This window comes from Chiloscyllium plagiosum, unplaced genomic scaffold (genome assembly GCF_037043375.1).
Source record: "Chiloscyllium plagiosum isolate Xiang-an unplaced genomic scaffold, Cpla_swu_hap1 HiC_scaffold_16, whole genome shotgun sequence".
NCBI lineage: Eukaryota > Metazoa > Chordata > Chondrichthyes > Orectolobiformes > Hemiscylliidae > Chiloscyllium > Chiloscyllium plagiosum.
In genome coordinates, this window is record NW_028270154.1 from 7,949,376 (window position 1) to 7,963,940 (window position 14,565).

The 14,565-nt window shown below is 40.1% G+C and overlaps 1 protein-coding gene across 1 annotated transcript in view; it reads right to left on the reverse strand.

Moving 5' to 3' along the window:
- LOC122556968 (protocadherin gamma-C5-like) overlaps window positions 1-12,462 on the reverse strand; it is a 274,931-nt gene extending 262,469 nt beyond the window's left edge. The window contains exon 1 of the mRNA XM_087995086.1: window positions 9,890-12,462. Coding sequence (XP_087851212.1) covers window positions 9,890-12,361 — 2,472 coding nt within the window. The 5' untranslated portion in view covers window positions 12,362-12,462. The remainder of the gene's footprint in view (window positions 1-9,889) is intronic.
- Window positions 12,463-14,565: the final 2,103 nt, after the last annotated feature.

Sequence of the window (14,565 nt, forward strand, 5' to 3'; positions counted from 1 at the left end):
CCTCACTGTCTTGCTGTCTACATTTAATGTAACGCATTTAGCCATCTAAAGAAATAACAATAGATTTACCTAGTTAATGGAACTTTCTCAATGCTCATGTGCCCTACTGTCTTATTATTTGTAATAAAGTAATTTTTGTTGCTCAAGTATGTGCCTCTGCTCAGATTTATTACTGGCTAATTCTTCTCTGCCTAATAAAGCAGGCCCCACAGAACTTAAAAGTTGGTTACATCATAACCATTCAACGGCAATCTTAAGAAGTGCGGGCTGGAGACATCCATTACAAGTCTAACATTAAACAAAGAACTATTGATGCCGGAAATCTAAAAACAAGTCTGGATAAATTCAGCAGGTCTGGCAGCATTTGTGGACAGAAAACAGAGTTAATGTTTCGAATCCAGTGACCATCTATAAAGAAGGATAACTGGACACGAAGCGTTACTTCTGATGCTACCTATCCTACTCAGTTTACCAGTACTTTCTGTTTTTATCCCTTATGGTTCTATATCCTGACAAATTATGCATACTAAATCGTAATTTTCTTATCTAATAAATATGCTATATGCTAGTCAATGTGATATATAGAACATCCTGCTTGAGGTTTAGTGCTTGTATTACTTTGCATAGTACAGAATGAGCCCAGAGTCTTTGTGGAGGCAAAGTCTAATCATCACATTGAAGTCAGGTGCATCACCTTGTGTTAATACCTGCATTATGTCGAATAGACCTAGAGCTGAACGAGCAGTTCAAAACGGCGTCCCATGTGCTTTTGTTGAGTACAAACAAAGGATTGGCACTGCAACAGTACTGCGGTCAGGAGACAACATTAATCTAACTCTGACAAAGCTTTTTAACAAGGAGACTGACCGTGCTTCAAAGAGGGATGTAGAAGTGCGTGCCAGAAGCCGTGCCATACGTAGCCAAGAAGTATTAAACACTTTGTTTAAGTTACAACAAACAACAACACTCATGCTAACCAGAAGAAGCAACATGATCGGGACAGAGTCAAGTAACCCCACAACAAATGGAATTGGATAATATTTTTGCAGTATTGAAATGATACTATGATAGCTTGTACTAACAATGGCACTGTAGCTACTTATGTGAGATCAAAATACAAGGTGGAAGCATTTGTAACAATACACAGCCAGGGGCAGCAGGCAGAAATACATCTCGGTCTCCTTCTGAGATCTCCAGAATCACAAATACCAGATGTTAGCCAATGATATTAAGAAATAGTTGAACAGATTTAGTGTCCCAGTTATGGTGAAGAAGGTTTGGGTTCCAAGACTCTCTGCATCTCTAATCAGGCTGCTCCAGTACAGCTACAACACTGCCATCTAGCCGACAAATGGAAGTAAATATTCAGGGGCACTAAGTGCAGAAACAATTACAGTAGGACAATAAGCAATTCTCCAACTTGCTCTCAATCATCAAAAAAAGTGGTGCAAAGTATCGCTTGCAATTCTACAAAACAGCATCTATTCACCATGACCAGAACTACATGCTTCCATTAATCATTAAGCCTTGGCACAGACATGGACAAAAGAGCAGAAACGCGTGTAAAGGTGAGAGTGAATTGTTAGATCACACGGCAGCCTTTTGGGCAAGTGTGGTATCTGGAAGCCAAAGCAAAACTGAATTAAAGGGTAATCGTATATTAATCTCTCCTCTGCTTCACGGCAGCACGTTTGAAGCAAAGTTAATTGTAGCTGTTGGAGGTAATCAATATTCAACAACGTTGTTGCAACCGTTCACTAAGGCCGTTCCGTAGCCCAAACCATGTCGATAAAATAAAACAAAAAAAAATCTGCAGACGCTGGAGATCTGAAACAATAACACATTTATGGAGAAACTCAGCAGGTCTGGTAGCATTTGAGGAGAGAAAATTGAGTCAACATTTCAGATGAAGAAGGGATACTGGACTTGAAACGTTCACTCTGTTTTATCTCCACAGGTGCTGCTGGACACCGATGAATTTCTCCAACGATTTCTCTTCTTGTTCCCAACCGTATCGAACTGGTTTAGCAATCAACACTATAACACACAAGGACGCATGAGCTGAAGAGACAACAAGGACACTTCAATTTAAGACCAGAGGTTGGTATATTAACTCAAGATTGCACGGTGTTTGCAAAATAAACAAGGACGTGCTTGCACGTAACATGCACTGGGCACCGCTTAAATTTTGGGTTCAAAGAAGCAACAATTTTTCGGGCATTACAATCATCAGGTAATGATCATCTCAAATAAAAAGACAGACTAAGGACATTCCTTTGACTTTTACAGAGATCGAAATGACCGAATCTGCATGCAAAAACAAGCAGTGGGTCTCTGGCGTCCTGAAATTTAACTGGATAAGCTATGTACACACTTTGGCTAAAAGTCATGTCAGAGCCTAGGGATCCAATTTTCCTAGATATGCAATTTTGATCATCAATGTGTACTATCAATTGGAATTCATAAAATATGAAAAGTGAAGTAACTGTGCAGGAAATGTTCTCATTAAATTAAAGTTGTCTACCAGTTGGAATATTCAACTTTTTAACGTTTTGTTCTCAAATACATTTCAAGGTCGGCGAAGACAGCATAAGTGGGAAGATAGTAGCCTAGTGCTAATGTCATTTGACTCGAAGGTAAACGAGACCAAACGCAGCAATCGAAACTGCTGGAATCTAACGTCAACCAATGTAAAAATATGGAATCGAAAGCTAACCATAATGACGTATAAACAAAGAAAATTCTGCCCAATTCTCAACAAGATATCTGGTTCACGAACTTCATTTTGGCAATGAAAGATCTTGCTTGCCTGCTTGGGCTGACATGTGACTCCAGACAGAGGATTGTCTGACTGGCAGAAGGCAGAGAGCAGAGTTTGGGATGAAGAGACCTTTTTCAGAATGGCAGCTGATGACTAGTGGTGTTCCGCAGGCTTCAATGCTGGCATCATGCCTGTTTATGGTACATTTCCGCAATCTAGGCAACGAAACTGGAAGCATTGTAGCGAAATTTGCACTGACACAAGATGGCTGAGGGAGGTGGGGGGGGGGGGGCAGGTAATATTGAGGCGGTGGGGAAGCTGTAGAAAGACTTGGACAAGCTAGAAAAATGGGCAAAGAAGTATCAGATCAAATACAATATAGAATGATGTCAAATTTTGAACTTGAGTAGAAATAATAGAAGTTAACATGATTTTCTAAAAGGGGAAAAGCCCTGGAATCGTCAAGGACTAAGGAATTTGGAGTCCTAGCTCAGGATTCCCCAAAGGTTAACAGTCAGGTTCACTTGGCAGTCAGAAAGGTAAAAGCAACGTTAGCATTCATTTAGAGAGGGCCAGAATACCATAGCAGGGATGTACCGCTGAGGCTGTATAAGGCTCTGGTCAGACGACATTTGGAACACTGTGAGCAATTTTGGGCCCCATATCTAAGGGTTCGTGTGCTGCAATTGAAATGGGTCCAGAGAAGGTTTATAAGGATGATCTCAGGGAGGAAGTGCTTAACGTCCGTGGCGTGGCTGAGGAGTCTAGGTGTGTATTCGATGGAGTTTAGAAGGATGACACAAGATCTAATTGAAACTTAGAGAATACTGAAATGTCTCGATAGAGAAGACGTTTCCACTTGCAGGAGAGATTGGGACCCGAGGGCATAAAAACAGAATGGAGAGAAAGTCCTTTAGAACTGAGATGAGGAGGAATTTCTCCAGCGAGTGGCTTGAATCTGTAGAACTCATTGCCACAGGAGGTTGTGGAGCCTAAGTCATTGATTGCATTTAAGACAGAGATAGGTAGGTTCTTGATTAGCATGGAGTTAGAGGGAGAAGGCAGGAGAATATGGTTAAGAAAAGTATCAGGTATATTTGAATAACAGGGAAAGTTAATTGTCAAATGGCCTAATTCTGCTCCCATATCGTAATATCTTATGGTTTCCGTTAACCCTCTGGAGAATTCCAAAGAACCAACACACTCAAACGAAAAACATTCTACCTCTTCACAACTGTAAAGTTGTCACTTCGTATTTGGAGACATGACTTCTGGTTTTGGGCTCTCCAATCAGAGAACACATTCTCCCAGCTTATAAACTATCGAGGTCTGTCAGAATTCAGTGTGGTCCAATGCGATGGCTCTTCATCCTTCTAAACTGTGGAAACTTTCTGTGAATTCTTCTCAGTTTCAATTCATTGGACAATCCTATCAACCCAGGAATGAGTCTTATGAAAGTTTATCTACTCCCTCTGCCAAAATATACCTTTCCTTCAGAGAGGAAACCAAACTATACAGAATTTTCGAGATATGTCTACAGAAAAGTTCTTTTTAATTACAGCAAGACTTCTGACAGTTATACTCATTCTCAGATGTTTGCTAGCTGAATTGCATTGTTGATAATAACCTAAATACATGCTTATCACTAAGAACTCTTCCAAATTCACTAATATTTAGCACGGAAGATTAGGAAAGACATTAATTTCTACCAATTGTTATAAAGCCTCTAAAATTAACTCTAGCATGAGGTGACTATAATTCTTTGACACAACTGATACATTGGGAACAACCTCGGTCTCACCTTAGCCTGCGAGATCAAACAGTCCTTCAGACTTATAGTTGCAATTACAACCCCTGCTATTCTCAAATTAAAAGTGACTTTTAAACCAGAGTTTATTTTGAATTAATCTTCTACAATTTCTACTCTAAACACCATACGTCCCCCATGGTGCTAGAGAATTTAAAAATAATGCACAGGATTGACGATGTTCCTTTTGTTTGCAATGAATGGATCTATGTGAATGAACATATGCCGATTCTGGGAAATGTAAATTATGATTTCGTCTGGTCTTAATGTTATGGCCAAAGTTCATCAACTTCACCAATATCTTCCACCCTGGACTTAAATTCACCTGGAATATTTCAGACACCTCCCTCCCCTTCCTGAACCTCTCCACCTCCATCAACGGTGAGCACCTCAAAACTGACATCTTCTAAAAAACCACAGACTCTACACATATCTCCTCCTCCCATCCTGCTCTCCCTTATTCTCAATCTCCCTGCCTCGACTGCATCTGTTCTCAGGCGGACATGTTCCACCACAGAACACATCAGATGGCCTATTTCTTTAAAGATCGCAATTTCTCCTCCCACGTAGTTGACGACACCCTCCAGCGCATCTCATCCACTTCCCGCACCTCCGCCCTCCAACCCCACCCCACTAACCTCCCGTATACATTGCATCATCCTCTGTCATTTCCACCACCTACAAACACACCCCATCAACGGAGATGTATTTCCCTCCCCACCCCTATCCACTTTCCATAAAGAGAATTCCATCCTTGACTCCCTCATTTGGTCCACCCCCCCCCCTCCCCCCCACCAACCCACCCTCCCCTCCCGGCACTTTCCCCTACCGCTTCAGGAATTGCAAAACCTGTGCCCACATCTCCTCCCTCGCCTCCCTTCAAAGCCCCACAGGAGCGTTCCACATCCATCAAAGTTTCACTTGCACTTCCACACGTCATTTATTCTGCATGTTGCTCCCGGTGAGGTCTCCTCTACATTGGGGAGACAGGACGCCTACTCGCAGAGCACTTCAGAGAACACTTCCTGGACACCCGCACCAACCAACCCCACTGCCCCATGGCAGAACACTTCATCACCCCCTCCTAATCTGCCAAGGACAATCAGGTCGGGCCTTCTCTATCACCACTTCTTAACCACCCGATTCCTGAAGGAGGAACATCTCATCTTCTGCCTCGGGACCCTCCAACCTCATCAATGTGGATTTCACTATTTTCCTCATTTCCCCTCCCCCCACCTTATCCCAGATCCAACTTCCAACTCAGCACTGCCCTCATGACCTGTCCTACCTGTCTATCTTCCTTCCCAGCTATTGGCTCTACCCTCCTCTCCGACATATCACACTGTCAGCTACCTTACCCCCAGCCCCACACCCTCCCATTTATCTCACCACCCCATGGCTTACATTCTTGGTGAAGGGCTTTTGCCCGAAACGTCAATTCTCCTGCTCCTCAGATGCTGCCTGACCTGCTTAGTTTTTCCAGCACCACACTCTCGACTCTTGTCTTAATTTCATGGTTAGTACACTTGAGTGCACTCATGTCCATCTCGATGGAAGTGTATATCAAATAGCAAAAGTTTTAGTTTCTACTTTACAAGAATGGGCTCATTGTTTACTTTCTGTAATATGATTATTTTGAACGGAAGCACTATCCAGTTGATTTCATTAACCATATGCTACCTAACTGCAATCTAAACACTTAGCTGAAATAATAGACATACGAAATCAGTGTCAATTTGCACAGAATAACCAACATGTTGTGGAATTCAGCATAAAAGTAGAGATGTTTTCCAAGGTTGTGCGGGGTGCTGTTGAGATCACAGCTGGAGTATTGTGTAATACTTTGCTCTTGTTAATTCAGACCTGTTACAATTGTGTTCACGCAGCTCCCTCTACACTGTCCCCCTATCAAACACTCCCAGGGACAGGGACAGTACAGGGTTAGAAACAGAGAAGATTCACTGAAGTGAATCTTCCTGGGATAAAGAAAACTTGCAAATTCTGGGCTTTTTCCATTGAAGTTTAGAAGAATGAGAGTTGATTGTGCTGAAACGTAAAAGATGAAGAGTAAACTTGACAAAATTGATACTCTTGAGAATGTTTACCCTCATGGGAGAGAGAACTGAGTGAAAGTTTATACATAAAGAAACTTCCCCTTGACACTGATTTGAGAACTATTCTTTCCTTGCCAGTGCACAAACAGGATGGATCCCAACACTTCTTCCTGCAGAACATCAATATCCGACAGGGAGGTTTGATTGCGTCACTCAGGAGTGTTTAAACTAGTGTTGCAGGGGTTGGGGACCAGTGCAGTAGGCCAACAAGTGACCGAGGAGGGGTTAGAGATTAAGGTCAGTAAGACTAAGGACGAGGCCAGAGAGTGAGAAGTTACTGAACATCTTGAGACTGGCGATCTGAAGTTTACTTTGTAAACGTGATGAATATAGCAGGTAAAGCAGATGAACTTAACCGTTGTATTAGTAAATACTTCTATGATGTTGTAACTATTATAAGGATTTGGGTGAAAGAGGGAGAAGCCTGGTAGCTTACCGTTCTGGGATTTCTGGGTTTCAGGCTAGATAGAGAAGAACACAAAAAGGGTAGGAGAGTTGTATTGCTGATTAGCGAAAATATCACAGTTGTATTGAGAGAAGACGCCTCGGAAGGCTCATCCAGGGAGGTCATATGGACAGATTTCTGGAATAGGAAAGGTGCAATCACTTTGATGGGGGTGTACTATCGGCCTCCCAACAGCCAGCAGTAGATCGAAGAATAATAGGGTTGTTCTAGTGGGGGATTTTAACTTCCTTTGTTTTGACTGAAACTCCCTCGTTGCCAGGCGCTTGGATCAGGGTGGTGAGGAGGTGCAGCTTTTTAGTGGCGTTCAGCAGGTTTTCATGAATGAATATCTGAATAATCAGCATGGAGTTTCGAATGGGAACGCATGTTTGACGAATTTGTGAGAGGGTTTTTTGACTATATTACTCATAAAACTCGTAAACGGGAGTCAATGGATGTATCATACATCTAATATCACAAGGCTTTTATGAAGATCCCACACAAGAGGTTAGTTAGCAGTAGTAAAGCACAAGATAATGTTTTGGGATATTAAAGATGAAGATTCACCAACAGACAGAAAATAGAGAATAGGCATAAATAGAGCCATTTGCGTTATCACAGCGACAATTTGCGAGTTACGACATCGAAAAGTACTTAGGCCCTAGCTGTTCACCAGATATTTCAAAAATTTGGACTTGGCGACTAAATACAATTTTCAAAACTGCTGTTCGATATATAGCTAAGCAGCAAGGCTTATTGTGAGAATGTCTTGAAGTGGCTTCAGAAGGTTTTGGACAGGAATGATGGAATGGGCAAGAAAATAGCAAATGGATACAAAATTTAAAAAAAAATGAGATAATTTACTTTGGCAGGAGGAAACATTATGCATACTATTTCTTGAATGTTTAAGCGTTTGGAAAATGTATAAAGGGATTTAGAAGTCCTTATCAAAAAGTCGCTGGAAGCAGGTCCAACACGCTATTCAGCCCTCTAACTAAATGTTAGCCGAATTCACAAGTAAATTTAGGTGCAGTAGTAATTAGGTATTGCTTCAAATTGTATCGAAGCTTAATTAGTCCGTGTCTGCAGTACTGTGCGCAGTTTCCTCGGGAGATGTAGTTTTGCCATTGAAGGGGTAAAACGAAGGTTAACCCGACTTGGCGCCTGAATGATGCGACTGCCAATGAAGGAAGATTGATCACAATCATTCGAGTGTCGAAAAATGACAGGTGATCTAATTGAAATCTATAAAATATCTACAGGGATTGTCCAAACAGGCTCGGTATGATATTACCCATATTTGGAGAGTCCAGAATCACAGGTCACAATTTTGAATTACGTAGGATGCCATTCAAGACTGATTTGGCCGGCATTTTGTTTAATCAGAGGCTTGTGAATTTTTAGAATTCCTTCGTCAGGGGGCAACGGGAGCGTAGTATTTGAGTACGTTTTAAATCAGTTTTATGCATTTCTGAATATCATTGCAATCAAGGTTTATGGTGATAATGTTGGGAAGAGGCACTGATGTGTTGGATCGGCCGTGGTCATATTTAATGACAGGGTAGTCTTGACAGATTGAATGGCCTACTTCTGTTCCTATTGATTCGTGAGCTTCGGAAGAACAAATCACAACTCTCCAATGAGCTGAAGTTATCGAGGAAGTGTCTTTACCACCGCAAACAACATTCACAAAAAAGGGAAATTCAAATTAAAAGTTTACTTTCAAATTTTAAAGTTAGAATCTCTGAAATTCAATTTTTTTTAAAAAAGGGCTGAAATGCTTGTCTATCTCTGATGTAGCCAATATAGAAAGGCAAACAGAAATAACTTAGTGTTACAGGAAATCAAACAGTTACAGTTGAAGGAGGCACTCATTGAAATAATGAAAGAACAACAGTCCATTGTGCACTACTTTTGATTAAAGAATCAGTAAAAACTCTAACATTGAGCCAACTAAGTTACCAGAAAACACGTAATTGTCAATTTAACATCCTACACATTGCATTATCCCGTTCTGTATTCAGACGGTTGTACAAAACGATAGGTAGGAAATGTGATTGGAAACTGAAAAGGTTGCACAGAAAAATTGAACAAAGCACCATAAACACCAACAATCAGAAGTGTATTTTAAAAGCAACAAACTCATGTTAGATTAGAACACTATTCTTTTCTCTGCTTGATTTCTGAATATATTGTTAGGCACAGCAATTAACCAATTTGTATCGAAGTTATTTATGATAATGATTGGCTTTCTAGAAAAAAAACATACAACTTAATATAATATGGTACCATATATTAGATTCCATCAGTCTTACTCAGATCTCGCAGGTATTATACGTTATAGTAGTTGACCGTGGACAGTTGCCAGCATTTTGCAGATGGGAGAAAAGCGCAGCTATTCCCTGCATGTTTATTATCACTACATCTTAACAATAGTTAACGAGCCTTGTACGCAGAGCTATTGGTGAATACAATCTACTTCTTAGTTTACTTTTCTTTGTTCTTTTAGTTATTGCTTTATTCAAAATATGAGCAGCTGTTGAGAATTGACAAAATACTATTATTTCCGAACATATTTATTGAAATTCCTTTCATGAAAGTGGATTAAATAGGCAAACAAATCAATCATATCATTTGGAAAATAAAATGGGGGATATAGTGCTACATCATCATTTATTTTAACCTCAATCGTGAATTAGCTGTATGGTGCAGTAAACATTATTTGTAAGCTGCATGTATTATAATTCAATGTGTACACTCACCTTATTTATTTTCGTAAGCCAGTCATTATTCGCTCTTATGTCACGTTCTGCCAAAGCTGGTCTACTATTCCTGGCATTTGTTCCTGACGTTCCTGGGCTGAATGGTGCAACGACCATGTACTCCAATGCGCTAACCTGTGGTGCCGAGTGAAGTTTATATTGATATGTATCGAAAACGGATCCATTCCCTTCTACCTCAAGGACATTCGCAATAACTTTAGGATCAGGCACAATTTGCAGGTTGACGTTCGAGCCTTGGAATCTATTCTTGGTTTCGAATTCACTGGCCCAGCAGCATCTCGCAATGGCGCAACGTCTGGAGAACGCAATATGTCTGTTAACAGGCCAAATGAGGGCAATGAGGACAACAATAATAGCTAGAAGTATGAGCGATAGTACTCCCAAAGTAATAACTATATGAAATGCTAAATCGGTAACGTTTTCTAATTCCTTATGCGGTTCAGCAAAATTTGAGCGAATTTCTGCGCTCTGTTCAGCGACGGAAATCGTAAGAGTAACAGTGCCAGAGAGTGGTGGATGTCCATTATCGCTCACCTGTATGACGAGTTTTTGTGAAATGTCATCGCTGTCTTTAAAATGGCGAGCAGTGCGAACTTCGCCTGAATTGTGTGATACTGTGAATAGACTGAGATCAGTGGCTTGCACAATCTGATAGAAAAGCCGTGCATTCTGTCCAGAGTCAGCATCAGAAGCAATTATCTTGGCCGTCAGGTGTCGCGGAGCTGCAGACCGGGGCACAGCTATTGACTTGGGCATTTTTATTACCGGAGGGTTATCATTCTGATCAAGGATAATCAAGTTCGCAGTAGTATTACTAGAAAGTAATGGAACTCCACCGTCCTGAGCTTGGATGTGGACCTGAAAATGTTTAAGTTGTTCGTAATCGAACTTCTTTTGTGAATAGATAACACCAGTTTTAGAATTGATAGACACATATGAACTAATTGGCGTCCCCTTTACTTCACTCTCCTCAATGGAATAAGAAAGATGTGAGTTTTCATCCATGTCAGGATCGAAGGCTCTCACTACCCCAATTGAATTGCCTGGTGCGTTGTTTTCCATCACATATATGGTGTATGAAGGCTGCAGAAATCTGGGCGCGTTGTCGTTTATATCTGAAACGTGCACAACTATATTTGCGTTGGAAGTCAATGGAGGATTCCCTCGATCGTAGCACGTTACCACAATTTTATAGTCAGAAGCACGTTCCCGGTCCAATGGATCATTTAACACCAACATGTAAGAATTCTTGAAAGATGATTTAAGAACAAATGGGAGATTTGGAGATATGCGGCAATCAACATAAGCATTTTCATGAGAATCCTTGTCCTTCACGTTGATTAAAGCTATCAATGTTCCTCTCGAAGCATCCTCACGTATTTCTTTCGCAATGGAATTTAAAGTAATATTAGGTGCATTATCGTTCAGATCTTTGATATTCACCCGAACATTACAGTGTGTGGATAAAGGGTAGGAACCTTTATCCTTAGCTTCCACATCAATGTCGTAAGTACTTACTTCTTCAAAGTCCAGCATTCCGCTGACCCTGATTTCACCTGAAATGGCATCAATACTAAAAAGTTCGCGGATCCTCTTTTTATTATAACTACTGAAAGAATATACGATGTCGCCATTGGACCCTTCATCCAAGTCAGTCGCATTAAGTTTAATCACCAGAGATCCCGAAGACACATTTTCAACTAGATTGACAACATACAAAGATTGTTCGAAAACAGGTGCATTGTCATTAATATCCAAGACATTAATAATTACATGGGTGGTACCTGTCCTCATTGGAGATCCGCCGTCAAGAGCTGTAAGCAATAGGCTGTGCTCTGATTGCTCTTCTCTATCTAGAGACATGTCCAGTTTTAATTCTGGTAATTTTGTTTCTCCGCGAAACTGCACATCTAAACTAAAATGATCATTTGGAGTCAATTGGTACGTGCGAAGGGAATTAGCTTGCACGTCAGAGTCGTGCGCGTTCTGCAACAGAAAGCGCGTTCCAGGTATGGCTGATTCAGCAATTTCCAAACGGATTTCACTTACCGGGAATCTAGGCGGATTGTCGTTTATATCCAGAATTTCGACATCCACGCGATATTGTTCGACAGGATTTTCAATTACGACCTGTACAGGCACTAAACAGGTCGAGCTTTGTCCACAGAGTTGTTCTCTGTCTATTCGACCTTCCACAATTAAGATTCCGCTCTTTAGATCAACATTCAGGTTTTGCGCTGGCGAATCAGAGACAATTCTAAATTTACGGCGTGTAAGTTCCTCCACATTCAATCCCAAGTCTTGTGCGATATTTCCTACTAAAGCACCGGGCTCTTGCTCTTCAGGAATGGAGTAGCGAAGCTGCCCCGTAGCTAGATTCCAGAAACAAAGCAAAAAGATGGACGGTATCGCTGGCTTGTTCAACATCCAATGGCGGTCTGATCGCGACATTTCTTTTGCGGTATAAATTTTGCGCAGCGCCTAGAAGTAAATGCTGATTAATACTGTGATTTACCTCTCCCATAAATAATGTTATTCATGATTTGGTTTAGAAACCTGGAACAGTCGCAGAGGAGATGGTTCATTTGGTCCACATAAACGCAAGCATTACGTTTGCATCCTCCTCCGGATGTGAACGGTTGGGTGGTGGATCACTGGCTGCATTTCTCCTCCTTATTGGTAGACAGCGACACAAAGTGTCTTCACCTATAACTACATGAGATTACATCTATATAAAACTTAATTGAAAATATTAATGTTCCTGCATATTGCTGTATTGTGTACTTTGTTTTAAAAATAAATTGAAAAAATTCTATTGCTATTTCAATCACTTATCACAATCTTTTCACTGTCATGTACAAACTTCACATGCCAAATAGAGAATAATACCCCGGAGAATGTTGGTTTGAAAATTCAATACAACAACGTAGTTATAAATTTGATGGAACCTCCAGCAAAAGTTTGCTTTGTTTCATACACCCACAGTACTTCATATAATCTAGTTAAAATCTGAAAACTTTTCATATCACTTATGATATACGAAAAAATCCATGTATCGAATGCTGATTGAATATGTTGTAAAATGGCGCGTTGGGAGTATGAACAGCGCTGATGACAAACACAAATAAAAACAGTACTTGCTAGGAAAGCTCAGCAGGTCTGGCAGCACCTGTGGAGCGAAATCAGAGTTAAGCTTACCGGTCGAGTGACCCTTTCTGAAGGTTTTCAAATTTGTGTTCAGAGATCAAAGAATGAGATCATTATGTAGTGTTGAATAAAACTAGAAAGATGGGGCATATTAAGAGTTTCGTTGCAAAATATGTGCACAGCCAGTCTAACTACTTGACATTCACGTAAAACGTAAGATAATGATGCTCCTGCGATTGTGACTATCGAGTAGAATAAACAAGAAAATTGTTGACTTTTTGTAGTTCATATAATGACCAACCTGTCTAGTGTCTAATGGAAATTCCGTTACCTTAATAACTGACACCTAACTCATTAGTGTGGTTATTTCTATATTTCTCTCAATTTTTGTCGATGCATTGTAGAGAATATTTACCTATGAGTTCAATGATGCCTTAGTGTGCCACAAAATTTAAGGAACAGGAGGAAGCGAAATATTTTGATTGTGTTTGATAAAATTGATTACAGTCCTAATCTTGACGGTCTGTAACCTGAACATGGGTGTGATTTGTAAGAAACAAACTTAAGTGAGATTACCTGTACACAATACTGGAAATATCCACACATTTTATAAATGAGCAACACTTGAATTGATGGTTTGAATATGTGCCATGTAAGAATTACCATTGTAAATGCTACATTAAAAGGGGATTACAAAAACAAATGCTTCAGTGCTTGAATAATGGGGAAAAAACTGTATCAAAAGTTAGGAAGTATCTGGAGTGAAATAGTTGGAAGAGAATCAAATTAATATTATGAAGAGAAAGAAATTGTAAAAGATAAACTAGCTTGACTGAAAGTCTTAAAGTTATATTCAAAGAGGGAATCAGCATCTTCCATAGCAATGTAGTAAAGCAAGAGCGTTGTTATAAAACTGCTGAGAACAGACGACACTGAGAGTAAAAATTTGGAGAGGGGAATGAAAGAGCAAATTAGAAAAAAATCTGGAGAACGGGAAATTATAATCTGTTCCAATATAGTGAGGTTTACTGAAGCTACTAGCAGAAAAAAAATCTTTCACTCTTATACAAGAAGACAAGTGAATACTAAACAGCGGAGAGACAAGAGTGATAGAGACAATATGAAAGCCAACAACGATGGATGATTGGTCAAAAAATCCAAAGTACAACAATTTCGTGTGCATAACAAGATTATTAGAGACATCAACGGAGCGTCAAAAGAGAACAAGATCATACCAAAACAATGGAAAAGAAGTTTTCTATAAATTACTAATTGGTTCATTTGTAGCGTGATGAAATATTACTCCCTGTAACATTTTGAAGTGTTCAAAGTACTTTGACACCCTTCTCACAGCAACATATCGAGCCATGGCTTAACATGACATATGGCTCATTGTGAGTATTGTCATCTCCATGAAAACAAATTTTGCTATTAATCATGGTCTGATAACTTGTTCTGAACATTTTATGTGGCACAACAAATTTTCTTACATACATTTTGCAGTAATT